Raw genomic sequence first — 25,798 nt, forward strand, 5'->3', positions numbered from 1 at the left:
TATTTCTAGAAATATTTTTATGAAAAAAATAAGTCAAGAGTTTTTAAAACCAGACAAAACTTAAGAACTAAGTAAAGGAGAAGATACTTTCAAAAAAGGTCAAGATTCGAATTATAATTGTCCACTTTTCTTCTTTATTAGCTAATAAAAGGACCAAAAAAAGAAAAAAAAGATGTTTGCGTATGCATGTGCTCTTTATATTTTTCGGCAATGAGATGATCTGAAGGTGTCCAATATTGATGTTGACAGCAACCACATTAATAATAATAATAATAATAATAATAATAATGTTTGTATATAAAAGAATGACTTTGGATCTGCATTCTACAACATGCTGACTATATTTCCATTAATGCAATGAGAATGTCTTTGCTTTAATGCATGTACTTTGCTTTTGTCCTTGCTTTTGGATTGCTTTAATGCTGTACATACATAAATTTGATTTCTGAAACGGGAAAGGCAAAATCAGAAATGAGAAGCAGCATGTTGTAGAATGCAGATCCATCTCATTGCTTTATTTCCTTCTCCCACTTATTTTCACATTTCCGCAAAAAAAAAAATCGACATTTTCAGAGCTTCCCCACAATTTAAAGGAAAAAACTTGTATATGTGGGAGATGATAAACTACACATATATATACACAATCTATTACGTTTCTTCTTAACTTGGAAAGTTTAAAACAATATGCTATTACACACAACATTATAGTTCAGGTAGGGAAGTCGGCAACCATTTTAAAATGTTTGATTTTGGGTATCGAAAGATGGTTTGACTCATTTACTTCTTTGGAAAGACAATTGGCATGACCTAAGTAGTTTTTGTGAAATCAACAAACGAGACAACCTAGAGGAAACCAAGTACATTCTTTAGTTAGAACCAATAAGCCGCCATCACTTAAGCACTAAAGGAACAAAAAGTGCTTTAAAAAAAAGCACCCGTATCTAAGAATATTTCATTCACAGGAGAATGGTTTCGATTTAGATTTTGGATCTACATTCTACAGCATGCTGCTTCTCATTTCTGATTTTGTCATTCCCCGTTTCATTAAGGAATTTCCAGTTCATGTAAAAATGTCGACAGTGGACAGTTAACAGCTGCTTGATGCATCTAAATTTCTTAAATACACCAAATCTGGTTTTGCTAGTAGTTCCAATCTGCAGTATTTGCTCCCAATATCAACATTTTCCCAACATATTTGCATATATCCAGAATGGGACCGACTGATTTTCTCCTGTATGCATCTTCTTCAATGCGTTATTGGATCATTCCACATCACTTTTCATTTTTTTTCATTTTTTTTTTACTTCATATAAGTACTAGAGAGAAAGGATAGGGGCAGGGCAAGCCGAAAAGGAATTCAATCACAAGCGTTAAAGCCTGAATATTGCATCAGGATTGAAGAGTGTTGTTCTAAATTGAAGGCATTATAATTTACAACCCAAGAAGCAATGCAAGAACAATGGTCGAGGTATCAACAAAAAATGAGCTCATAGTGTCACTAAATGGATGATTCAACCACCACAAACAATAGTCTCACGAAGAGCATTTTATCCCTTCATACAAAAGAATGAGATTTCAGATGTTCTAACTCGTCATAACGGCTACATTGCTACGGAAAAGTAAATATTTCTGGTTGCAACCAAACCAATTCACTCCAAGCATGCTGCTGACATCTGCTAAAGTATTTCATTCTGTTATCCAAAGGAGAGATGTATGCAAATAATCGTATGAGAACATCTAATTGAGCCACGAGATTTTGAGGGCTTTCATCCACAATTAAAAAAAAAAAAAAAACCATCAACCATATACTTCAGGGAGATGATAAACTACATATTGTACATTATATTACGTTTCTTTTAACTTAAAAGTTTGAAACTATATGCTATTAGCCAATAACAAAAGACATTACTTCAAGCAAAGAGCTCTTTTAAAACAGAAGGTGCACATGACAATGTCATTTCGCCCTGTTCCAAGGCATACAGACTTAAGAGGGCTGAGCCTGCAACTTTCCAAGCAAATACACATTTCCTCACGTCGTCTATTGTAATAGCATAATCATATGAAATGTTATAAATGGCAAGAGCCTCTTTATAGATTTGATCTAGAGGCCTTTGTCTCTGCTCGAATTCTGTAGCTCCGTACAATTTCTAAACCACAAGAGTAAAAAGAATCAGAACGTGTCTTATTGAGCAGAATGACTTCTATGCTAACAGGGAAGAGGCAATGTACAAATGCAAAACGTAACAATCACCTCTTTGTATTCGTTATAAACTGCATTAGCAGCCTCTTCTTTCATTTCTTTGCTCTTGCCATCCAGGGCATGCGTCATGTCCTTCCTGTACTGCTTATACAGTTCAGTCCACTTTTCTCGGCAATCTTCAGGAAAGCCAACATCGAAACAAGGGAGCTTTCGAACTTCTGAATAGGATAAGACAAACACATTATGGCCATTCACTTATTCCATAATAGCACAAAACATAAAACTAGGAAAGGTGCTTTAACAAAATGCTCTTTAAGTCAAATAACACATACAGCTTCAATTTTGATCAAGATAACCTTTACCTTTCCTCGACATTTCTTCTCCATATGATTTGACAAAATCATACATTTTCCCCAATATGGAAGTAGATTTGAAAGAATTTTCCCGTTCCATATAATGAGGAAATACAGCTACTCTCAAGTCATCTGGAACTTCAACCTATTTGGTAGTAGGAGAAAATGGTTACACCAAATTTCAAGATAGCAACAATCAGTTTTAAGTAAAATATCTTTGGAGGTCAAAAACATACAAAAGTAATAAAAATACTTATTCACGCAAACATATAGTTTACAGCAGAAAAACCATAAAAAGATGCAATCATCTCCTGTGGATTTCACATTCATCTTTCTGCTTTAGTTAACAATCAACCAATCAAGTCACAAGTTCTTCAAATCAATAGCTCACCATTGACAGATGAGAATGCTGTCATTGACTTCACTTAAAAAAGAATGACATATATGTGGGCCAAATATCAACCATCTCAATCCCTTGAAAAGGTTAACAAGCTAACCTTTTTTCCTGTCTTTGGTGCATCCAGAGCCTGGTAGTATAAATCAATCAATTGTAGCAGGTTTTTCTTCATAAGAGCTTTCTCAGAAGAGTTACTATCTTCTATTGTAAGAAAGCGATCCATTATTGCAAGCCAATTATCAGCTGCAATACTCATGGCATAACTGAAAGCAGCCAAAGGCACCTTTACATCAGAACCAAAAACAATAACTAATATGATGTTAGGACTACCCAGTACCCAAAGAACACTACCATACACCAGAGACATTAGAAACCAAAACCAGGAGATCCCTGACCAAGTTGCCACCTCATAGCTGTTATCAAGTATGCAAACAAGTTAATAGCATACCACAAAATGACCTCAATATGGACTTCTAGTCTGGCATATCATTTGATAAGACTGAAAGACACTTTTGATGACCTCAAAAGTATTTGCTGAGATGTGAAGCAAGCAAAGCAACCGAGTCTTTTCTCAGAAGAAGGTACTAGTTCTGAGGAACTTAAGAAGAAAAATGAAAAAAACCTAGTTTCTTTTACATAACTTCAGATAAAAAGGAAATTCTACTTATAAGAGTTTGATTTATATTAATTGTTCAAAAAGGAATGTAATAAGCAGTGACACAATATAATTCAAGCAAATATCAACTCATTCTTTCACAGTTGTTAACATTCCAAATCGGGGGTCTTCCCTCTTACTAATGAAAACAAAATGTTATTAAGGAATACACTAAAGTGATTACCTTGGCTGAAACCTAGTTCTCAAGAATAATTTGAAGAGCTCATCCTCCGGCTCCCCATCTGAGAGCTCACTTGGTCCTTTACTGGACACTCCACAAGTAGAAGAATTTTCTATCCAAGGTTCACTCACTCTGTAGTAATCCAATAACTGAAGACAATACAACAATTAGTAGAGCTAGTCTAAGAAAACATCAAAATAATGCCAAATACAGATGCAACCTACAATTTAACGTACAACATTCAAATTCAATTGGATATCTCCAAAACATCAAACTACAATCTAATTAAAAACAAGATTCCTCTTGTTTGAAGGGTAAGCCAAACATCCCATTCAAATTTAGCAGCGAAAACATTAGGCAAAAATAACCAAATAGACATAGGAGTAGTGCAGAGTTTGAAGAATCAGAAATATCCCTACATAATAGAAAAATTATTGTTGGCAAGTCCACTTAAAATTATTGCATGTATTTCTGCACAGGAGAGAAAGAGAGTCTTCATGCATGCATACATACATACATACATACATTGCAATTTAAAGTACAATGGCAATACTACCAATTGAACATGTCTCTTAAATGCTAATGTCAAATAAGTAGGACAAGAAATAGTTAAAAGTTTCCCTAAATAATCAATATCCATTCCATGCATGATCTCTAAGAATGCTGTTGACACCTAGGCCAATACAAAATGCTGTTGACAGTAACTACAACCAACCATATAGGAATGTAAAGGCATTCAAGTAAATTCATTTGTAAGAAGATAGAAGAGTGAAGTAAAGACCAAATTAGATATCACCTTTCGGCATATACTGAAGTTAATGAATGCATCCAGTTGAAGTAAGTGCAAGAATACAAAAATATATTGAAATGAAGATAGAAACAAGTTGGTTACCCATTTGACCATCTATTAAAAGGAAAGATCAATAAGGGTAGCGACTAGGGCAGCTATAGACTGAAGAAAAGAGGAAAAAAAAAAAGATAAGATAAATAAACTCTTGAACTAGTAGAAACTAATTCAAAATAAATCCAACCTGGGGATTTCTTGATACAAAATACATATCACCATCAAAATCACCCCCAGCCATCTCATCAGCCAAAGAGCGTGGGCCTTTACAGGGAAAGAATATAGCATATTTGGCAAGTCCTACAAATTCCTCCAAGGATTCCACATATCTAGCATTTAGAACATGTATATCTCCAAAATGTACACCAGGTTGGCGGAACACTAGAACTTTCCCAGAAATCTGTCCATTATCCCTACACATATCATCCGAGAAGACAACACAACATCCAACCATTAATGCAAAAGTTAATTCTGCCCAAAATAGTTGAGACAATATCAACAAATTAACTAATACAAATAGTAAACAAGTTCAAGAAAAGGGGACCCAAACAATATTCCTTCCTCTTATGCATCATAGACCTTATAATGTTTCAATGTATAATAAAATAACCCAAATTTCAACTTGCTATAAAATTAAAAGTCCAATAAATGAGAAACATGGAGACAGATGATATTAGGGGTGTCCTCATAATATGTGCCATAATAAATGCGCCTATGTGCACAGATGTAAAGCTTCCCATTTTCACTCCCTTTCAACATGCACATAAGCATAATAGAATAGCAAACATTACACGTTAAACCATATGCTACGATTAGGTATAATATTCCAGCTTGCAAACTTGTAGCTAAGACTTGAAAATTGCTAGTTAACTTTGCAGCATATACTGGCTGATGTAATTGTGCATATCAACTGCTACATTTTCTATTGAAAACATATTCCATAATGGCATCTTTAAATAATGCAGTTCAAAATTGTAATTATTTTTTATGTCACCATCACAAACAAAATGACAAGAATAACAAAAAACCCCAACTTACGTACAATATAATGCAGACTTCATCACTTTCTAGGACTCCAGATGGATCAACAGTACCCATTAAATAATAAGACTCGGTGATAGGAAGTTTGCCTCCTAGGAGACCCTTCCTTTCTTCATTTAACATTATTGACATCCGATATTGCAAATATGATTCATCAAGGGGAATCCCTGATAAAATCATTTTTGCTGCACTAAGATCATCCATGCCACCACGGTTAAGAGAAACTGCATGTGATAGTTACGAAGATCAATTCAAAAGGTGATGAGATCATTGAGAGATACCAGATAAAGCAAAGAAGCATGAATGAGACAAGATATGTCAACCAATTTCGAAGGCGATCATGCAAAGCCAATAAAAGCAAATATATATATATATATTAAAGTATTACAGTATTTCTAAAAGAATATAATATGTTCACATTAAGGTAGTATAATCTTCAAAATAAAAATTAGATGGAGGGAGCGAGAGGGACAAATTTTTTCTAAAATGCTTGAAGTTATTGTCATGTAGAAGTTAATAAACCTACCTTTAAGTGCTGCACGTTTATTGGAGAAAACACCTTGTGACTCTTCCAGTGCATTCTTCAATAAGCCCATAAAAAAGTCATCCGGGACACCTCCATGGCAAAGAAGCACAATCAAATTCCTAGAAAGAGAAGTCTTCTTTGGCTTATTGCTGCAGGAGATAACACAAAAACATCATGCTAAAATGCAATGAAATAATACAATAAAGTGCTCACAGGGCATCAAATTTCTCAAGGTAAATCAATCTCAGCAAAACCAAATTCATCAAAATCAAGTCAAAAATAAAAGAAATTTTACACCTTCACTTGGGCATTGGCTTATAACAGTATGCAGGAAATGTCTTATTGGTGCTGGAAGATTGATTTCAGCAACAATAACATGCACCAAATTATTCTTCAATCACACTTTCAACTTCTAAAGCACAATCTCATGCTCTGCTGTTAAGTTTTAAGGAAGTCAAAACTTTAAAGTGCTGTAAAGTCATTGGCTTCAAACTGAGGCTCCGTGTCCATAAATTATGTTGGAGATATCAGCACTAGAGTGACCCAATAACTGGGAATGGGCATCCCATCCAAATTTGCTGGAGAGAAAGGCCTTTAGCTCCCATAGTTTGCCCAAAATTTGTTCATCTAATTTTATCTATTCAACGGATATTTAGACAGACATGTGCATAAAGAATAATACAAATGAGAGATTTATCCTTTTCCTTATTTTCCTTTCACTTATTTCCCTTTATTTTCATTTTAGGAGATTCATTTAAGCTCTAGAATGTTTAGGCTCCCCATCCCCCTCCTCCACCCCCTCAACTTATCTCTTCCATATTGAACCCAGTACACATTCAATTAGCAATTATCAAGTGATTTAAGAAAAAATGAACTATGTGATATACAAATATATTAAACAGAAATTAAACAAACTGCACGATGTCATGTACCTTGTTGCAACTACTTCCAAAGAATTCCTCGTGCAGATGTTTGATAGATTTGGATCTGACTTAACTTTAGTCATGGAAGGCCGAACCTGAATGGTTCTGGGTGGAAGCTACAAAATTTGGAATTATTATAAGCATGCAGCTTTTAACAAAGCATTCAGAAATTATTAGCCAACAAAAATATCTTACTCACAGTTGTTATGATCCTAGACAACAATAAAAATATATAAGATTAACTAATAAATAATTTAAGGGAAATATGGCATTTGAGGTGTTATCAATTCCAATATCAAATTGTATTAGACTGACTGCACAAAACTAGATTCTCTGATGCAATAACTGTTACAACAAATTGAATCAGGCTAATATCTGCAATGTGTTCTCCATCTATTCCACCTTTCCCCAAAATTTTAAGCAATCTGTTCCAGAATTAATTTAATTAGCACTGTCCTCTACTGGAACTACTACAAAGAACTAATCATCAATTCTCATTTCAAGTAGGGACATTTTGGATTGTGTAAGTTTATTCCAATTAAAAGGAAAATTCATCTTTTTTATAATTTCTCAAACATTGAAATGACAAAATATACCTTTTTATTGACAAGTAAGGTTCCCTTCACAGCAGAACCATTGTTAAAAAGGCGGAACTGGATCAGCAGAGGCTAGAAAGAAAATAAAGAAAAGAATGATAATCAATAGATAAGATTTAGCAAAGAAAGCACCACTGAGTTGTTAAATGCACACACCGGTACCCTATGGTGAGCTTCTGTCGAATTCATGCCTGAAAACTTCCCCTAAAGGTTAAGAAATTTATGATATTAGGATAAGAAATATAAATGGAAAGGAAAACATGAATACCACAAAGAACTAAATGACAAACAAATAGTTGGAATATGTGCCTTTTAAAATTACCAAGACATAACAAGCATGACCATCAATAATATCTCAAACCTTGTCAAGTTTAAGCAATTCCATAAACTGGAGTTTAAGTGAAAAAGCTGTTTCAGGTTTACATATATCAAACTCTTTTCTTGTTGTTGTGCACACCAAGAAGATGAATTATTAGGCAAATAATGTGCAATACTTTCATCTCTAACCAATTGTATAACGAGTAGTAAATCAAGCCCCCAATCACCAACCTCAACAATGTCACCATTCACAATGCTTCCTTTGAAAACGTTCTTTGGGCAATTCAAAGCCAAATCCTCTGATATATAACCAGTTCCATCCGTTTGAATACAAGGTTCCCCGTCTTTTTTACAAACAGAATTTCCATCTTTATCCTGCAATATATATAATATATATAATATCAAATTTAAAACTCAGAAAGAAAAACACAAGAAAAAAGCTGTAAAGAAGGGAGACAAGATGATTTTTAATCAAAACTTAAATCCATATATCATACCTGGCATTGTATATCTTCTATCGGGTCAAAATTTACATCAGCTAAATTAACTTCCAGCTTCATGGTCTTGGACAAGATTAGCGAAAATCTATAGCCCAAAGAAAATTAAATTATAAACAAACAACCTTAAGAATGCCTCTCAAAAAAAGTCTAAGAAATTTAAAGGAATAAAAGAAACATGCAGATTCTTATTATCACTGACCTGACCATATACTTGGCTATATTTGACAGGGTATGGACATGCATAAACACACATCTGGCTTCTTGAACTGTCTTCCCAGATAGAACATAATCTTTACCATCATCAACAGATGCATCAGACTCAAATCGAACAAATAAGCACTTAACAGATGAGGAAGTTGGGTCTTTCTTTCTTGCTTCTTTGCCTCCATCCTTGAACACTGAAAATTCAGCATATTTGGGATAAAAAAATTAAAAAAAAAAAAAAAAAAAACTAGTTTGTCATTCATAAAAGTTAGGAACAGATGATGCTGTTGAATATATTAAGTCAACACATCCTACAAGTCAGTGCATATTCAAAGCCATTCCCAAGAAGTCAGGTATTAAAAAATTCTTTCCATGTTATAAGGGTACCAAAAAAAAAAAAAAAGAGAAGCACAGGATCCTCAATAACTGACATGTTACAGATGAAAGAAACAAATATGTACGTAGAAGTCAGGACTCAGGACATCCACACAAAGCTGCAACCTGGAAAATAAGATCAATCCTTTCTTTCATGCACATAGAACCTCAAACACCCAGCACCATAATGGAACGAAAACCCCAAATCTGTAAGGGATTGAAACCCCTATTTGTTGCAACCAATCATCCTAATTATCATAAAGACAAAAATTAGGGAATGGCATAGTTAAAAATAAATAAACCAAAGATACATTTCACCACCATTAAAATAGGGAAACTATCAAGTAAGATTGTAGAAAAGCAATGAACCAATTCATGGTTTAAAAACAGCTCTTGCCGCATTGCTTTGTGCTAATTCTCTGAGACAAGTTGAATAAAAAACCTAAATCAACGAACCGAACAACGCAGACTATTCTCATTAGTAAGACAAGAACAAAAGATACAACTCAGCAGACATATCAAGCTTTCCTCCACTCTAGCAGAGGTGCACATCAGGGACATGCATGCCTAAAATACATTCAGAGATGCATACTGCTAGCTGAGACGATAAAACCTATCACCTTACATGTTGGCTTGAACAGACAATATTGATGTATGTTGGAATAACAAGTATAAATGTTACAAAAGGACAAACAAGAAAACCAAATGAAAAATTCATCATTACAAGAGTGTGGTGTAGAAGACTAACCAAAAAACCGGTAACGACGCAAACCAACAAGGATTCCTCTTTTCGCAATTTTGCTGTACTCAGCAAAACAATCATTGTCAGCTGAACTTTTACCATCTGTGGCATTTGCAAACTTTACGATCAGAACATTATCATCTCCTAAAACCCTTTGTAAGTGACTTCTACTAGTCTTGTCCATATAAGGACCCTGAAAATAAGCACATCAAAGTCATAACACATTCAAGACAATAAGAACATAAAAAATAAAATAAAATGGAGGAAAATATTATAAAAGAAAATTAATGCTAAATAATAATCAATAAACAATGCACTTTAGGTTACTGATGTTTATGGAACCTTAAAAATAATATAGCTTAATCTCGAAGAGACCAGTTACTCATAAAGTACTAAGAACAGAGCACAAAAGTGATAACTTTAAATTTAAAAGAGGGAAAATAGCTTCAAAGTTACATAAAATGTATAAATGCCAAGATAATATAATTACTATTTGAAGCAATTCCTTTCAAGTGTAAGAATAAAAAAACTCAAATTTAAAACTTTTTATACAATCAAGGAACCAAATTGAAGTAATTGATTTTATGATAGGTGAAAAGAGTGTCACCCACCGCCACCACAAAAATTAAAGTGTTATCCAGTAATAAAGATAACACAAAAGACTGATACAATAAAGAAGGAATTTATGTGGAAAGGCTTAATAGGACTGACCTAATTAATTTTCCTATTTGATGAGAACAGTAAAAAAAGAAAGACAAACAAGATAACTAAAACTGTTAGCAAAGGTTTCAATATGGAAACTGCTACCAGCAGCATATTTATTGTTAAATTAAAAAAGCATGAAAGCTTAGTAAAAGAAATTTTAAGTGGTTTGGGGTGTAGAAAAAGATTATAGATTCTTGTTATCTCATGTTTAAGTCACCACCTCTGTCTTTTTCAGTAAAAGAGTCATAATAGCATTAATAAATGAATTATCAGGAAAGTATCAAATCAGAATTAGCAAATTATATGTGAATCCTTCCACATCTTGGAGATTGTTGATTTGGAGTGTGTCCACCACCCTAGAAAGTCAGATCAGGGGACTCAAGCACCGTTTAGGAAGAGAATCACAAACATTATATGAGATTAATACAGCCAAGACTATAAATCAGGATTCAAAGCTAGTGAAAGTAAGCAATTAACAAATACACACTTGGAGTAGATGCATCACATGTGCTAAAATCCCAATCTCATGATTGATCTCTATCCCATGCACTACCATAAAAATTTATTTAATCTTTGTAATCTCATAATAGATCCCTATAACCATGCATTAACATTCATGATATACAATATGAGAGTGGCATGTTTGAGAGATAGGCTTAAAATTGAGAAAAATCGTATTTCACTGCCTGCAGTGGCCTCATAAAGCTGTCCACACCATCCGATATTTGTTTCTACTAGCGTCAATACATTTAACTCAAACCTTCTGTCCTTTCAATGTAAGTTAACATAAATGTACGAACAAAATCAAGGAAATGTAAGAACCTTGAAACTGCAATTCCCAATTTACCTTGAACCTACAACTCCCATTTTCAGAGACATGACAATGGTACTCGTACGTCTTTCCAGACTCCCACTCAAGTGACTGCAAGACAAGGGAACATAATGGTGAGGGGGAATGACAAAAAACAGAAAATAATCAATTGCATAAATCATCACAGGCAAGGGAGTAATGCCCATATGAGTGAGTGGTCTAATACACATTCCAAACTTTTGAGATATCCTTGCATTCCAGAGACAACAAGCTGAAAATTAAAATCTATTGGTGGGAAAAATCTTAGTTGATACAAACTTCGTAACATTTTTTTCAAAATTCCGTTTTACTCAGACATTAGCATGTAACATAATTCAGAATATGGTTAAAAACACGTTATGCTACCTTTCGACGATCAGCCGGAGTGATATACTGTTGGCCCAGAGAAACCCAGACCTCCTCCTCAAACTTATCCATGGCCAAATCTTTTAATCTTCGAATTTTATCAGCAGTAGTTACTTCTTCCAACCTCTCCCTGTAGTTAAACGGTTGGAAAAAAATATCAACTTTTTTTTTTTAAAAGGATAGGTTCATTGGAAACACTTACAAGCCAATGTAACTTAAAATGAGGAACGCTTTTCTAAACTCAAGCTCCCCCAAAGCCATCAACTGTGGACTAAACTTTTCTTCTACGACGACGTTTGATGCAAAATTCAAAGCAGGAGTAACTGGGGTCTGAATAACATCATCATCTCCCCTTAAAGTAACTATAAAACCAAAAATCCAAAAAAGGGAAAAAAAAATCAAAACAATGCCTTAAATAAAAAAAAAAAAAAAAAAAACCTTCATTGCTTTATAGAGAGAGAGAGGTAACCTTGAGAATCCATCATAAGTCGGCAAGCTTTAACTGGAGAAGATTGGGGGCTCCGGTTTATTTGAGTAGAAGGACTTGGCCGTTTTTGAGGAGACCCGTTGTATCCTTCGTTTCGTATTATATAAAAAACAAATCCATCAAACGAAGAATGAATTCTCGACCGTTGAATTGTCTCTAGTATTCTTAAAGCTTCTTCTTCACCTATTTTAGCTAGAGCACATCTCGTGGAGTTGGCAAGTGGCCGTTGATTTTGCTCACGACAGATTCTAGATATTGCTGCTTCGACCGTTTGAGGTAAAGCAATGGCCTCATGAAAATTACTCTCCATTGATCAAACTGATCCTAAAACAATCTCGAGCTTGAGTTTTGAAAGAACACAAGTTTATACAGTAGTAGTAATTTGTTTTGAAATGGAAAGTGAAAGCCTTTTCTTCTTTCTGAAGTGATCGTTTGCAGTGTGATAGGACAAGAATAGGGAGGGAAGTGTAGACTTTTAGTACGATACAAACTAATTAATTTAAGAAAAAAAAAAAGAAGAAGCAAACTTTGGTGTCAAAATTCAAAAAGGGTTAAAGAGCGATACTTTCATCGTGCTATCTAAAGAGTGAGCCGTTCGATTTGTTATTGACTCACTATTCGGATCAGGATTTAATCGGAACACACTTCTAACTAAAGCAAAAATAAATAAATAAATACTCGGTTGAAATTTCTTTGTTTTGGTCGTCTCACCCAATGTAAACAGAGATTGTTTTCGGTGGTGAGTGGTGTCAAGAGGTGACGTGCAACAGAGTAGGGTGGTGTCAGAGAGGAGGCAAAGTGAAAGATAAGAAAAATGAGAAAATGAAAAAGATAGAATCAACAGAAAAATTAGAGTGTTTCTAATTTGTACAGGAAATGGAATTTGTTGTTTGTTCGTATTAATAAAATATTGTAATATCTCAACATAAGATTATTGTAGTAAAAATATTACACTTAGGATCGGAAGTCGAAATGTTATAAATAATACGTCAATTTTAATAAAATAAAACAATTTAAAAGTTATGGACTAAAATATAACTAAAAATAAAAAATAAAGACCATAAGTAAATTTTATCTACAACAATTATTCGGTCTAGTCTGCAATTCTAAACTTACAAGTTATCATTTTAACACTTTTTTTACTTTATGATTGCTGGAATGTGATGAATGATCGATAGATGTGCTGATGCAAAAAGGCAGCGAATATTCCAGGAAAAAAATAAATGGAAAAAAAAAAAAAAAAACACTTTCACCAGTAAAGGCTTTTATAGCTCAAATGTGACCACTTTCACAACTGATATTAAAAGATTTATATGGTTCTACCTTCGTGGGGAAGTAAGATTTCGTACCTCATAACAAATCCTTTTGTTTTAGAGAGGCAAAGAGACATGGGAGTGCGTTCTCTATTAAAGTAAAAGCATAGTAACCAAAAAACGAAAAATGTAAAAGGATCATTAACCAATTTCTCATGGGTAGAATTTTTATTTTATAAACAAATTTAAATGATATGAAAATTTTATCATTATAAACTTTCTTTTATTTCTTAATTTTCATTTCCATAAAAAAGTTTTCTTAATTTCCATTTTTAACAATGTTAGAAGTAAAATACTAGTATTATATTAGTATTAAAAATAAAATTATCATTAAAATTATACAAATAAGTAATTTAAAGATAAAATCGATTCTAGCATCTTATCTGATCACCGTGTATGAAAACAAAGTCACTTTAATATAATTCATAAAAATAAAATATTCCTTTATATATATATTTTTAACAAAAAACAAAAAAAAACCAATACCATTGTACATATATTTTTTTACGATAAAAAAAGTCGAAGATTCTTTTAAAGCAGACCACAATTTAAGCACTAAGTGAGGGAAAAGATACTTTCAATAAAAGTCAAGATTCGAGTTATAATTGTCCACTTTTCTTTTTTATTAGCTAATAAAAGGAAAAAAAGAAAAAGATGTTTGCATATGCATCTACTCTTTATATCATTCAGCAATGAGATGATCTAAAGGTGTCCAATTCCGATGTTGAAAGTAACCGCGTTAACGCAATATTTGAATAAATATTAATAAAAAAAATTTTAACAAACATTATTTTGATAAAAAGTGAAAAAAATAATTTATTATAATAATTTTTTTAATTATAATAATTTATTATTTATGATTTTAAAATTCATATATTTATTATTTTATCTGTTCGTATGATTGTAATTATATCAATAATTTTTTTATTGAAAAAAACATGTAAAACTTGTTTAAAAAAATAACTTTTAAAAATTACAAAAAACTGTGATATGATTAGTGTTTTTACTAAAGTTTTAATATTAATATAAAAATAAATATAATAATTTTTTTATATAAAAAAAATTTCAACTTTTTTTTAACTTTTTCCTCAAATTAAGATATTAAAAAAATAAAAATTATTAATAAATTAAATATTATTAAATATTTATTTTTTAAAATTAAAATTTTATCCAAAAAAAAAAAAAATTTATTTCCATTGCTTTCTTTTATTTGTCTTTTCTTTCTTTCCCTTTTCATCCAAACATAGTATAATATTACTTAGTTAAAGTTAAGTTTCACATACATGTATATTCCAGAACTTCCACTCTACGACGTTAAGAACAGGTCAAAAGCAAAAGTTAGGATTCCACAATTACCTGTATGCATATAAAAGAATATTTGCTTCACATGATAATGACTTTGGATCTGCATTCTACAACATGCAGCTTCTCATTTCTGATTTTGCCATTCTCGTTTCAAAAATCAAATTTATGTAAAAATGGTAGTATATCGACATTGGACAGTTAGCAGCCGCTTGATGCATCTTAATTTCATAAATGCATCAAAATCTAGTTTTGCTAGTAGTTCCAATCTGCAGTATTTGCTCCCAAGAATATTTGCATATCCAGAATGGGAGTGATTGACTTCCGCTATATGCATCTTCTATAGCTTCATACTTCTTGATCAGTTCTTGGATCATTGCATATGAACCTGCAAAAGAAACTTGAATATACAACCTTGCAGATATTAAATATTAAATCACATATTTGGAGAACTCTCCGTCGGCCGACCTGGGGCATTTTGCCCAATTATGGTAAGTTAGGGTTGGCAAGACCCATAGATTCTGCGAGTTCCCTAGCAGCAAAATTGTCCGCTTGTTCCTACACGCCACATTTAACATAATAATTTAGTGATGTACGACACAGCATCCTTGGCCTGAAGTTAGAAAAATTTTTTCATACAAATAGTAATTTTTCCTTTTTGTGAACGGATTCCTACAATCAACCATTCATAAGGTAATAGTGCAAATATTCAGATAGACACACCTGAAGGCGATGCAACAAATACATCAAAAAGAGATGTACAAACACCTGCATATTTTTTCCAAATGGTTATTTTAGAATTTAATCCTTTCCATAACATATTTCAATAAAGACAAGGTGAAACTGTTCTTACAAGATAGAATAGCAAGATTATTCGAGCTATTGGATATCGCCAAAGAAATCTTGTGGCCCTGACTGCCCCTGAATCCAGGAATTTTGCGACCTTCTGTAACTGCATGCGGCAGGTTGTTACATGAGTCAGAACAAATAAATGGGATGGTAAGTTGGTTTTGGATATAAGAATGGAATACCTGTATGTTTGCAGCAGCCATCTGTCGGTGATGCAAAGGAAGAGGCCTGCAATTATTAACTTGATAAGGAAATTTTGAAAAGATCAAAAGTAACCACTAACCACCTCAGTGAATTAAGAGGAAGCAAAATATTCATGCAGGGGACCCAATGAGCATGTAGGAAGGACGGGTAGTAATATCTGTTTTCATTTTTGTTTCACATTGATTTACTTCATAACAGTGCTAGGGAGAAAAGATATTTTGAGGAAAAGCCAAAAGAATACCTCAATCACAAGCATCAAAGCCTAAAAATTGTACAAAGAGTGTTGTTCTAATTTTAAGGCATTACAACACAAGAAGCAATGCATGAACAATGGCCGATGTATCACAAAAAAATTAGCTCATATAGTTAATAAATGGTGATTCAGGTCCACAGACTACAGGCTCACAAAGAATTTCTGTTTTTCCCCTCCTTTCTCTTTACTTTTTCTCCCTTCATACAAACGTGAGAATTCAGATGTTCTAGATGGTCATGACAGATACATAATATTGCACTTTTCTCTCATTGTGCTCAAGGTTGCACCCATGATGCTCTCCTTATACGAAATGTTAGATACTATAGGAATGTAAATGTTTCGGTTGCAACCACAGCAATTCATTCCAAACACGCTGCTAACTTCTGCTATAGTATTTCATACTTTTATCCAAAGGATAGATGTACGTAAATAATCGTATCAGGAAATCTAATTGAGCCAAAACAACACTTGCAACATTAGATGGTTCTGCAGAACATATAATAGATACAAATTCAATCAAATACAACTGAATTTCACAAATCACATAATCAGATCTCAAAAGAGAAGGTAATATAAATTCCTGCTAGCTAATAATGACCATGTATCTCAATATTCTCAGTAAGATGCTAAAACTTGCAGAGAAAAGGTGCCAGGTTCTAATCTAATAAAACAAAAGAAGCTTAACACACTCAAGTGCTTTGATTTCAGTGTCTTCCTCCCAGGAAGATGATGCCCGATGAGGAACTCTACTTCTTTCTACTTCAACCTGTTGATTATAATAGTAGCATCAAAGGCAAAACAGGGATATTGAATACCATTAGTTATAACAAGAACTAGATAATCAGTCTTACAGCACAGAAATCAATAAACCTGTGCTTCTTGAAGACGCTTTATTTCCTTCTCCAACTGGAACTCAGCTGCAGCTTTTTCACTAGCCATAGTTTCTAACTGTGTTTGCTTGTAGTACTACATAATGGTGTAGCCACAAGAAGTCAGCACAAACAAATAGATTTATAAGAAAAAGTAAATCTCAGTTTGTATTACCAATAGATCAGTTAGTTCTCGGTAGCGTTTCTCTAGTTCCATATGCTCCTGATAGAAGGCATCAACATCAATAAGGCAATGCTTGGGGGGATTTACAACATGGAAAGAACGTACCATGAAGAAATATACTTAATAAATTTGCATATAGAAAACAACTGAACTAAATTCCATCACATTTTCAGACAGGAGCAAGAAAATTTAAGATGTCACAGATCAACAACAGTAACTCAGTGCCACGGCTTCTAGTTCAGGAATTTTCTCTTCATCTGCATATTTTGATAGAGAACATATATGGGGTGTCTCAATACAACTTCAACGGAGGGCATGCCATAGATGTTTTCTACAGCTAAAATTTTCAGGAAACTTGGCCCAAGAACTCCAGTATGTTTCATGTGAATAAATGAGTATATGACAACTTTAAGGGAAGAGCAAACACATTCAAGCCAAGAATACAACAAAGACAGATTGTTCCATAATGATTAGGCATACACAATAAGATCTGATAACTTTGAGGTGTTGGTTGAACCCAAACATACAAGAGAACATGGCCATGTAACTTGACAACTGGCACGCAGCTACATAAAGCAGACAAGCAATTAAAGTTAAGGCTCTACTAAGTTCAGCAGTCACTACAATAAATGCTTGCAACTTAGCAGCAATAATACCATCGATAAAGCTATACCTTCATTTCTGATCAAGGCATATGCATTTATGTGTTTGATTAAAGAAAGAAAAAAGATGATGAATAAATTTGAACAGTTACCTGGCGTGAATAATGCTCAGCATCCCTCTTCATGGCAGCCACTTCAACCCTCATTTTCTGTACTTCAGCCTACAGCCAGAAAAATTGGTCACAGAAAACAAATCCATGAATCAGCTAGCAATTGAAACCAGAATAGCCTTACTATAATTGTACAAAGATACCCGTATTAGGCAAGAAAAAAATTTTGATACTTGCCTCTAGTGAAGAGAGCTTGCTCTCAGCATCTCTTTGACCTCGCCGTGCATGCTCCACTTCCTCCTGCCATGCTTGCATCTGATATCACCATCTTTAAGTCATTGTCTTTTACAGTTATTACAGTTGGTGCAACAGCTAAAGGCCACAGGTTATGCCTGTAACTAGATATTAAATGTATTTTGAACTGTTGAACTTCAGAATGTTCTTAATGACAAAGAAACCCACATCCCAGTAGATTACGGTGATGCATTGGGATCAAATAAGTACGAAGCTTTTTATAGCTAACTCCGGCTGAATGGAAATGGTTAAAAATGTCATTTGCCAGATAGAGTTCAAACAGTTACATCCCCGTCATATTTACCTGAACCATTTGATTTGCTTCTTCAGGGGACTTCTTTTGTTCATGACGAGCTCGAGCTTCCATATCTTGCAATTCTTGATTTAGAGATGTGCATTCTACCTGTTATCATATCTGATTAATTTCAAGAGGCTTTTCACTTCATATTTAGCTTAGCCAAAAAGACAAACTTTCATACAAAAGCATTGTTATCAGTTTGTTTATATACCTCAAGAAGTGCCACCTTCTGCTCAAGCTCTGCAGCTTTTGTTGTCCTCTCATCTGCAACCCTCTGGACAAAGAAACAAGCAGCAATTTACAATGCTTGTTGAAACATATACAGAAGCCAAATGATCAATGTACAACTTGCTGTGCTGAATAAGGAAGAGGCACCAGTTTTGATCCTAACTGTTTCTTCTATTTTCTATATTATTCCAGCTGGATGTCCCCTAGCACACGCTTACAGATGCATATGTCAAAGTTACAGAAATTCAATGAAAGCTTCTGTTTACCAACTTTGAAGTGAACTTAGCACCAAACTGGATAGTATACTTTAAGTAAACATAGCAATAATGTAGCCATTGTTCTGTTGCATTAGTTATGCTCAGTTTGCATTGTGGGCATAGATATTCCAAAACTATGGTTTGATGCAATATATATATTTAACTAACCAGCTTGATGTTTCTGAAATGGGGGAGAGAACATGAAAGTAACCCTAGGGGTAGGGAATTGAAATTCAAACTTTAGATGACATACTAACTACAGGACAGACAGTTATTTTTAATTTAAAAGAAAAATTGATGGAGACTAAATTAAAATAACGAAGATATGGCACCATAATGGTGAAACTAATGTCAGTAAACTCATAAATAGGGCAATTCTAAACAAGTTTAGCAACTATGAAGGATATGTAATAAATTTTTATATCAATAAGAGAACAGTCGGCATTAAAACTCCTAGATTAGTAAATATGAAACAAAAAAATGAGGAGTATTAAGATTACTGCATCCTGATTATCAAATTCAAGTGGATTGCTCCTTTTTGCCACTTTAGCATTTGATACTCATGCAGATCCATAATCCAGTAAACATTGATTTTCCACCTTTTCTCAGAGAAAGAGTCATGGCAAATAAGATTGTGCAGGTATACCAGGTTATACATCATATCGAGACACCAGAATCCCAAGAATTCAAAAGACAAACATCTGATCAACCATTGCAATCACATATTTATCTTAGTAACCTTACTTTGCCAAGAAAGAAATTCCAAACAAGGAATAAAAATGTGAATATGTTTGCAAATGATATTTTCCTGCATAACCATATTTAGAAATTCAAAATGTTGACATAACTTCACCAAACAGATATTAATGCAAAATTTCTACCACATCAAGGCATTAACTTGAACCAGCTGATATCCACTTAAAAAAGAATGAGGAATAGGCAAAATTTAAAAGGTTAATAGTACATTCAACTGAAAAATGTATTGAATATGCATCACTAAGTTACTTGATTATCAAGCAAAACAAGAATATTATGCATGCAAGTTAGGTGCTGATTTGGCCATGGGATCAAAAACAAAGAATCCTTACATTACCTGGATCCTAGCAAGAGCTGCAGATGCCTCAACAGCTCGATGTTCCAATTCAACTTCCCTTTCTATAGCAGCCTGTTCCAAAAAATAGAGATTATTAGACTGCAAGATAACAACAAAAAGTAAATATATCAATGTTCCAAATATGGACCATTTTGGTAGCATTATGTGCTGCACGTTCTTCTTCTGCTCTCCTTTCTGCAGAAGCCAACTCCTCACGTAGGGCCTAAGAAAGATGCAAACAAATAGATTAACAAGCTCATAATGAAACAATATTGTGTGTGTGTGTGTGAATACAAATGCGTGTGCAAGCAAGAAAGAACCATTTAGTTTACCTGCATCATCCTCGTCTCTGTCAATTCCCTGTTTCTCATAACAGACTCCATGTTTGCCTGATGGTATGCAATCAAAAGTATTAACAAACCTCAAATGATCAAAAGGCACAAGTCAACAGCACATATTGATTGCCCATAGGATAGAGAGATGGAGAGAGAGAGAGAGGGAGAATGTTTAAATGTAGAGGCAAAATAAAGGAGCAAATACTATATAGGAGAGGGATACAAAAGCAGTCATGCATATTACAATTTGCTTAGCAGTTTAACAGGAACTCATGAATAGTCTGAGTTTTTGTTATAAGGGACATGAAATAAGCTCCTTAGGTTTCTCTGTCATGACAAAAGCATGAGTAACAGAAGTAAGTGGCAGGATCTATATCTTTCTATTTTGCTTATAAAGCTATTAATAGTCAGATATACAGAATTTGTAATGATAGGAACTATTTTTTTAAGCTAAACCACATAAACTCACCCACTAAATCACATAATTGAAAGCTGCTATGTATATCGCATGCAATCTTGACAATTGTTGCTGTTATTATTTCAGTCAGTAACAAGGCCTTCTAGAAAATAAACTTCTCATTAGAAACTAAATTAATTCATTTAGATGAGATATTAAATAGAAACCACATTTTATGTAAGATATAGCTTGGAAAACAGGGGGTTTATAACCAACAATAACTGAATATCGTTTAGAGTCCAACCTGCAGTGATGCCAGATTTCCTTCAGATAAAGCAGCTTGTTTCTTAAGTGCATCCATAGACTTGACAAGTGCCTCAATCTCAGAGTTCTTTGCTGCCAAAGCCTCAACCATATTTGACTCTACCCTTGTTACTTCACTCTTAGATACAGATAAATCTTGCTGTAGTTGTTTTATACGAGCCTCATAAGACTTACTCAGCTCTCTCTGTCAGGGGATCAATTTAGTAAATAGTATTCCTTAAACAGCATCCATGATAACAAGCATGACTATAACTTGAAAATATATCCAAAAGGAGAAAAAGGATATAATAACTTACCTCAGCAATTAGAAGCTCCTCAAGCTGTGCATTCTCAGATTTATATTCTTGAAGACGGGATGACAGTCCAGCACAAACCTAGGAATCAATGTAGAACAATTTGCTATGAATGCCAAATTACAAAATTCACAAACAAACAGAAAAAGAAGGGAAAAACAGCAAAATGTCTAATCTGGGAGTGATTACTTAGGAGGCACAAAAAACAGTCCCACTCATTTGCAAGTTCAGCTGATACAATCTAAAGTTTACTCTTTTCGTGAGAATAATTTTTTTAAATGAGATTTCCATGCATTTAACAGAACAGTTCTCAAGTTTCTGCCCGGCTGCTGGATGGACACAAATATGATTCACATCAAGTCATAACAACAACAACAGCAAATTAGATGCTTAAATAACCCATTAACAGATTTCAAGAAAAAGAAACAGACATGATGATTTCATCCCAAGGGTGCAGCTTATTCTTATTCACAACAAAATTATATCAGGGTCACTCCATCATTTACCATCCCACTCACGTATCCCTTATGGTCAGATACAGAACTCTTCTTTTCTAAAAGCAATACATAAAAATGACACCTACTTCTTTGTATACCACTTAGTCTCAATATTCGTCTGAAACAGGAAAACCAATAGATTCAGAGAGCTTACCCGAGCTAGCCTTGCCTCTTTTGATTGACCAGTGGAATTGGTGGTTTTAAGCAGTCCTTGAGCCTGGAAAAAACTGAAGGACTAGTGAATAAAGCTTTTGATGGAAGGTGCATGAGAAGATTCAAGGACATCAACTGTAATTACAGCTTGAGTGTATTTGTCACCTCATCTAGTTGGTCCTGGACTATCGTTGGAGGAGTATCAGAATTTTGCTCATGTGGCTTCTTTTGATTCACAGGAGTTTCAACTTTAACATCATCTTCATTTAATTGAGCTTCAGTGTTAACAGGAGAATCAGCAGCTACAGGTTGTGACCTCTCTTGGTGAGTCTTTGAAGGAACATCTGCACTTTGGGATTCAATATTTTGCCTACCATCAGTTAAATGATCTTCACTAAGAACCTCAATATCTTTGGCAGCTACCGGTGAAGGAGGGTGCTCCACATGAACATCAGAAGCATTCTCATTGAGAAGCTCCCCATTTGAAGTTGACAATGAAGCTTCTGCATTGCGAACAATTGCAGAGACTTCTTCCTGATCAGAATCATGTTTAACCAGATCAGTGTCCAATGGCTCAGATGAAGGAATTCTAGGGTTATCTTTCTCATTGTTGCTATACAGATCACTACTTGTCTGGACCATAGACTTAGCACTAGGGTTTCCCTCATTGTCAGAAGAAAGAGTACCCTTATCTTTCTCAGGTGTTACATCTGATTGTAACGCTTCTGAACTTTTGTGTTCACGTACAGTATCACTAGGTTTGGGAGATTTAGTTGTAGAAAGTCTTTTTTGAGCCTGCAAACAAGAAAAACCACCCAATTAAATTTGCTTTTATGAATATATTTACTTGAAATGAATACAATTAAAGCTAATTCGAGGTTGTATGCTTGTAATACCTTTGTCCTTGACTTTGTCTTTTTTTCTGAAGAACCTTGCACATTAGAAGCTTTACAATTAAAAGGGGGAAAGATATGTGTTTGTGTGTGTGTTTGAGAGAGAGAGAGAGAGAGAGAAGCAGCTGAGATTGTAATTCAGAAACAAAAAAGAAGATAGCTTGGTGTTATTATAATAAACCTCTAAAACAAGAATATTGGACTAAATTAAATTTTATTTTTCACCTCAGAATTCATGCTGATATTATAGTTTTCACGTTTTTAATATTTCTATTCAACAAAATTATTAGAACCTGATTACCATGAAGCTTGAAATATCTGATTTTCCCATCTTCGGGGAAGAAAATTCAAGATATCATCAAGTTTCTGATAAGAATTTCACTTAATTTCCAAAAGAAATGAGAAAAGTAAGAATTAAGGATCCTGCATGCTATTATTAAGTACAGCCAAACTCTAATATTCGAGGCAATTGTTATATTGGTGCAAGTATAGATAATAAATGGCTAGTAAAGAATGCTAAACTGAGGTTCATGTCGGCTTGATATTAAAAGGAATATCTACATATTGATTTTTATCTGACTAAGCAAATGATCCGAATATGAAATGGCCATTTGAATTGCTACTAAGGCATAATCTCATAATCGACAAACAGACTTTTATAACTTTAGTCTCTCCATTAGATTAACACTCTGTTGATATATAACCAAGAATAGAAAATGTACAAAGATGCCTAACCACATTTTTCACATTGATTTATGCCTACAAATAACCCCTAGATTTTGACATCCTTACCTTCTAACTGAGAATCAGATTGCTCTTCTGACAGTTCACTAACAACCAGCTTTGCTCTTCGATCTACAACTTCGAATAAATCTGGTCCAAAATAGTGATTTACCTTCAATTATTCACAAATCATATAGAAGGAATTTTGAATGCTGCTTTTACTGATGGATGGCCAGCATTGCCTAGAGCAACAGTTAAAATATTGAACAATAAGGAGCAAGAGAACATGGTAAGTCCTTAGAGACTTTCCAAAAGCGCTAAAGGTTCAGATGATATCAATGTCACCCCTTGCATACCTTTACATAGACTGTTTATACAAAATATTTAAATAAAAGAAGGAACAAAAAAATTACAGCAATATATGAAAAATCAAAATGCAGCAGGTAAAATAGATGAAGAAGATTTATGAACTCACTGCCAACAAACAAATGCAGGGACTTTCTGTTACCAACTCCCTAGAGAAGGCCTCAAGATTCAAATAAAAAGCAATAGTTTTAGTTTGAAATTTTTATTTTTCTATGGAAAGGAGAACATTGAGACTTCCAAGTGATATTGAAATTCTCTAACATGGATGCAAAATAACTTCCCGTACAGGAATTTTAAAAACCATATCAACAGCATCAAAACCTACCCCTAATATAGAGTCCTATCATTCACCATATCAAAAGTTATCTATTAAATACAGCTCTACTTACTAGACAACTGCTCAAGATTTCTTATCTAATTACACAAACGATTGTTATAAACAAACATTCTCGGACTTGGAATTTCATAAAAACCGAAAAACAACCAAAATAATAATAATATCAATACCCATGCCATAATGTCAATTTCATCCAGTAATCCCTTTGCTAATGAATGTTTGCTTATAACAATCAAATAACATCGACTCAACTCTTGCTTACTGTAAATAGATTCCTGCCATTGGCACTATCAAGAATAGCCAATAATTAACCAAAACTAGGATCCAAATTGCACACTCCAAAAATCTTACAAAAGCAAATTCCCTTGCATAAAGGCAACTGGTAATTCTAAATTTCCTCGAATGAAGAAACATGCCATAGTCCCCCATCACATATCTAGATTAAGCCTAACTGCCGTTCACTATTTACTTCAATTACTGTCAATGGCCAAATACAAAATAGATCTCTTAGTTTTAGGGGAAAAAAACTAAAATCTTCTTGCTCTTTAGTTTATACCTAGCAAATTACAAGTAAATTAAAAAGTAAACGAAAATAATTAAACTAAGCGGCCTAATCCATTCAAATCTCAAGTTTAATTCCAATTGGTTATGATTTAATGATTCAAAGCTTAAGATCAGAATCAGACCTTCAAAATTCAATTAAAAATTTTAAAGTGGAAAAACTAAAAACAAAAAAAAAATGGAGGTTGAAATAAACTGAGAGAGAAGAGCCATACCTTCTGCGGCTTTGAGCCACGAAGCCATTAGTTATGAATAAATTGAAAATCGTGCCCTACAGATGGATCCACAGCCCTTCCATGCACCAGCAAGGGAGATTATCAGACGGCGGCGATGAAATTCGGCGTAGTTATAATTAGACGTTTACAAGCTAGATCTCTGCCACTATCAAATCAAAATATTATTGGTAATTTTGGAATAGCGCTTGAGCCTTTTAAAAAAACATATTTTTTTCTTAAGAAGACTTGAAGATGCCGTTTCTGCAGTTATTTCGTTACAGGGGCCTTATTGTTATTCCAAAATAAAATAAAGATAAAACAATGTCGTTCAAGGCACACGGTGGTCACTTAAGGCGTGCATCGCAAGTAAAATTGATTAACGGATACTTCGATTTTGTATGTTATTTATTAATGTATAATTTTTAAAATAAAATAAAATAAAAAGATTAATTGATGATGTAACGTTTATGTTTTTCAAAATAATGAAATTTTGGGTGATATTTTAATTGAATTAGTATTTAATTTGTAAATTAAATAAATGCAATCAAGAAACAAGATAATATACTCTAAATTGCATATTAATTA

General features: G+C 33.7%; 2 protein-coding genes across 9 annotated transcripts; both read right to left on the reverse strand.

Moving 5' to 3' along the window:
* Positions 1-1,819: 1,819 nt before the first annotated feature.
* On the reverse strand, positions 1,820-13,134 carry LOC111285794 (putative RNA-dependent RNA polymerase 3). 2 transcript variants are annotated; one of them, XM_022875397.2, is made up of 19 exons: positions 12,246-13,134; positions 11,979-12,138; positions 11,777-11,906; positions 11,408-11,482; positions 9,862-10,048; positions 8,734-8,932; positions 8,532-8,619; positions 8,266-8,409; positions 7,873-7,920; positions 7,717-7,788; positions 7,130-7,236; positions 6,198-6,346; positions 5,673-5,895; positions 4,818-5,043; positions 3,790-3,935; positions 3,051-3,213; positions 2,563-2,698; positions 2,252-2,418; positions 1,820-2,147 (listed from the first exon to the last, which is right to left on the reverse strand). In XM_022875397.2, exons 1-19 carry the CDS (start codon positions 12,571-12,573, stop codon positions 1,911-1,913), a joined length of 2,985 nt encoding a protein of 994 aa, XP_022731132.1. In that variant the 5' UTR covers positions 12,574-13,134; the 3' UTR covers positions 1,820-1,910. The 2 variants fall into 2 exon arrangements, 1 of the variants encoding a protein (XP_022731132.1); XR_016343276.1 differs by lacking the exons at positions 1,820-2,147; positions 2,252-2,418 and having other exon boundaries at positions 2,945-3,213; positions 12,246-12,736.
* A 1,786-nt stretch (positions 13,135-14,920) lies between these two features.
* Positions 14,921-25,492, reverse strand: LOC111284830 (golgin candidate 1-like). 7 transcript variants are annotated; one of them, XR_016343280.1, is made up of 22 exons: positions 25,214-25,492; positions 23,804-23,884; positions 23,015-23,040; positions 22,284-22,913; positions 22,120-22,182; positions 21,472-21,549; positions 21,156-21,359; positions 20,452-20,508; positions 20,268-20,342; positions 20,120-20,191; positions 18,753-18,815; positions 18,548-18,646; positions 18,187-18,264; positions 17,992-18,060; positions 17,229-17,276; positions 17,036-17,150; positions 16,874-16,950; positions 15,910-15,955; positions 15,732-15,830; positions 15,602-15,646; positions 15,347-15,436; positions 14,921-15,266 (listed from the first exon to the last, which is right to left on the reverse strand). XR_016343280.1 is itself a non-coding variant. In XM_022873830.2 (22 exons), the coding sequence occupies exons 1-21, from the start codon at positions 25,239-25,241 to the stop codon at positions 15,365-15,367; spliced, it is 2,106 nt and encodes a 701-aa protein (XP_022729565.2). In that variant the 5' UTR covers positions 25,242-25,492; the 3' UTR covers positions 14,921-15,266; positions 15,347-15,364. The 7 variants fall into 7 exon arrangements, 3 of the variants coding, with proteins under 3 accessions (XP_022729565.2, XP_022729564.2, XP_089619351.1); XR_016343277.1 differs by having other exon boundaries at positions 15,910-15,967; positions 16,872-16,950; positions 17,055-17,150; positions 23,015-23,049; XR_016343278.1 differs by having other exon boundaries at positions 23,015-23,049.
* Positions 25,493-25,798: the final 306 nt, after the last annotated feature.

The sequence above is a fragment of the Durio zibethinus genome, chromosome 6 (genome assembly GCF_047325235.1).
Source record: "Durio zibethinus cultivar Kanyao isolate XHJ-2024 chromosome 6, ASM4732523v1, whole genome shotgun sequence".
NCBI lineage: Eukaryota > Viridiplantae > Streptophyta > Magnoliopsida > Malvales > Malvaceae > Durio > Durio zibethinus.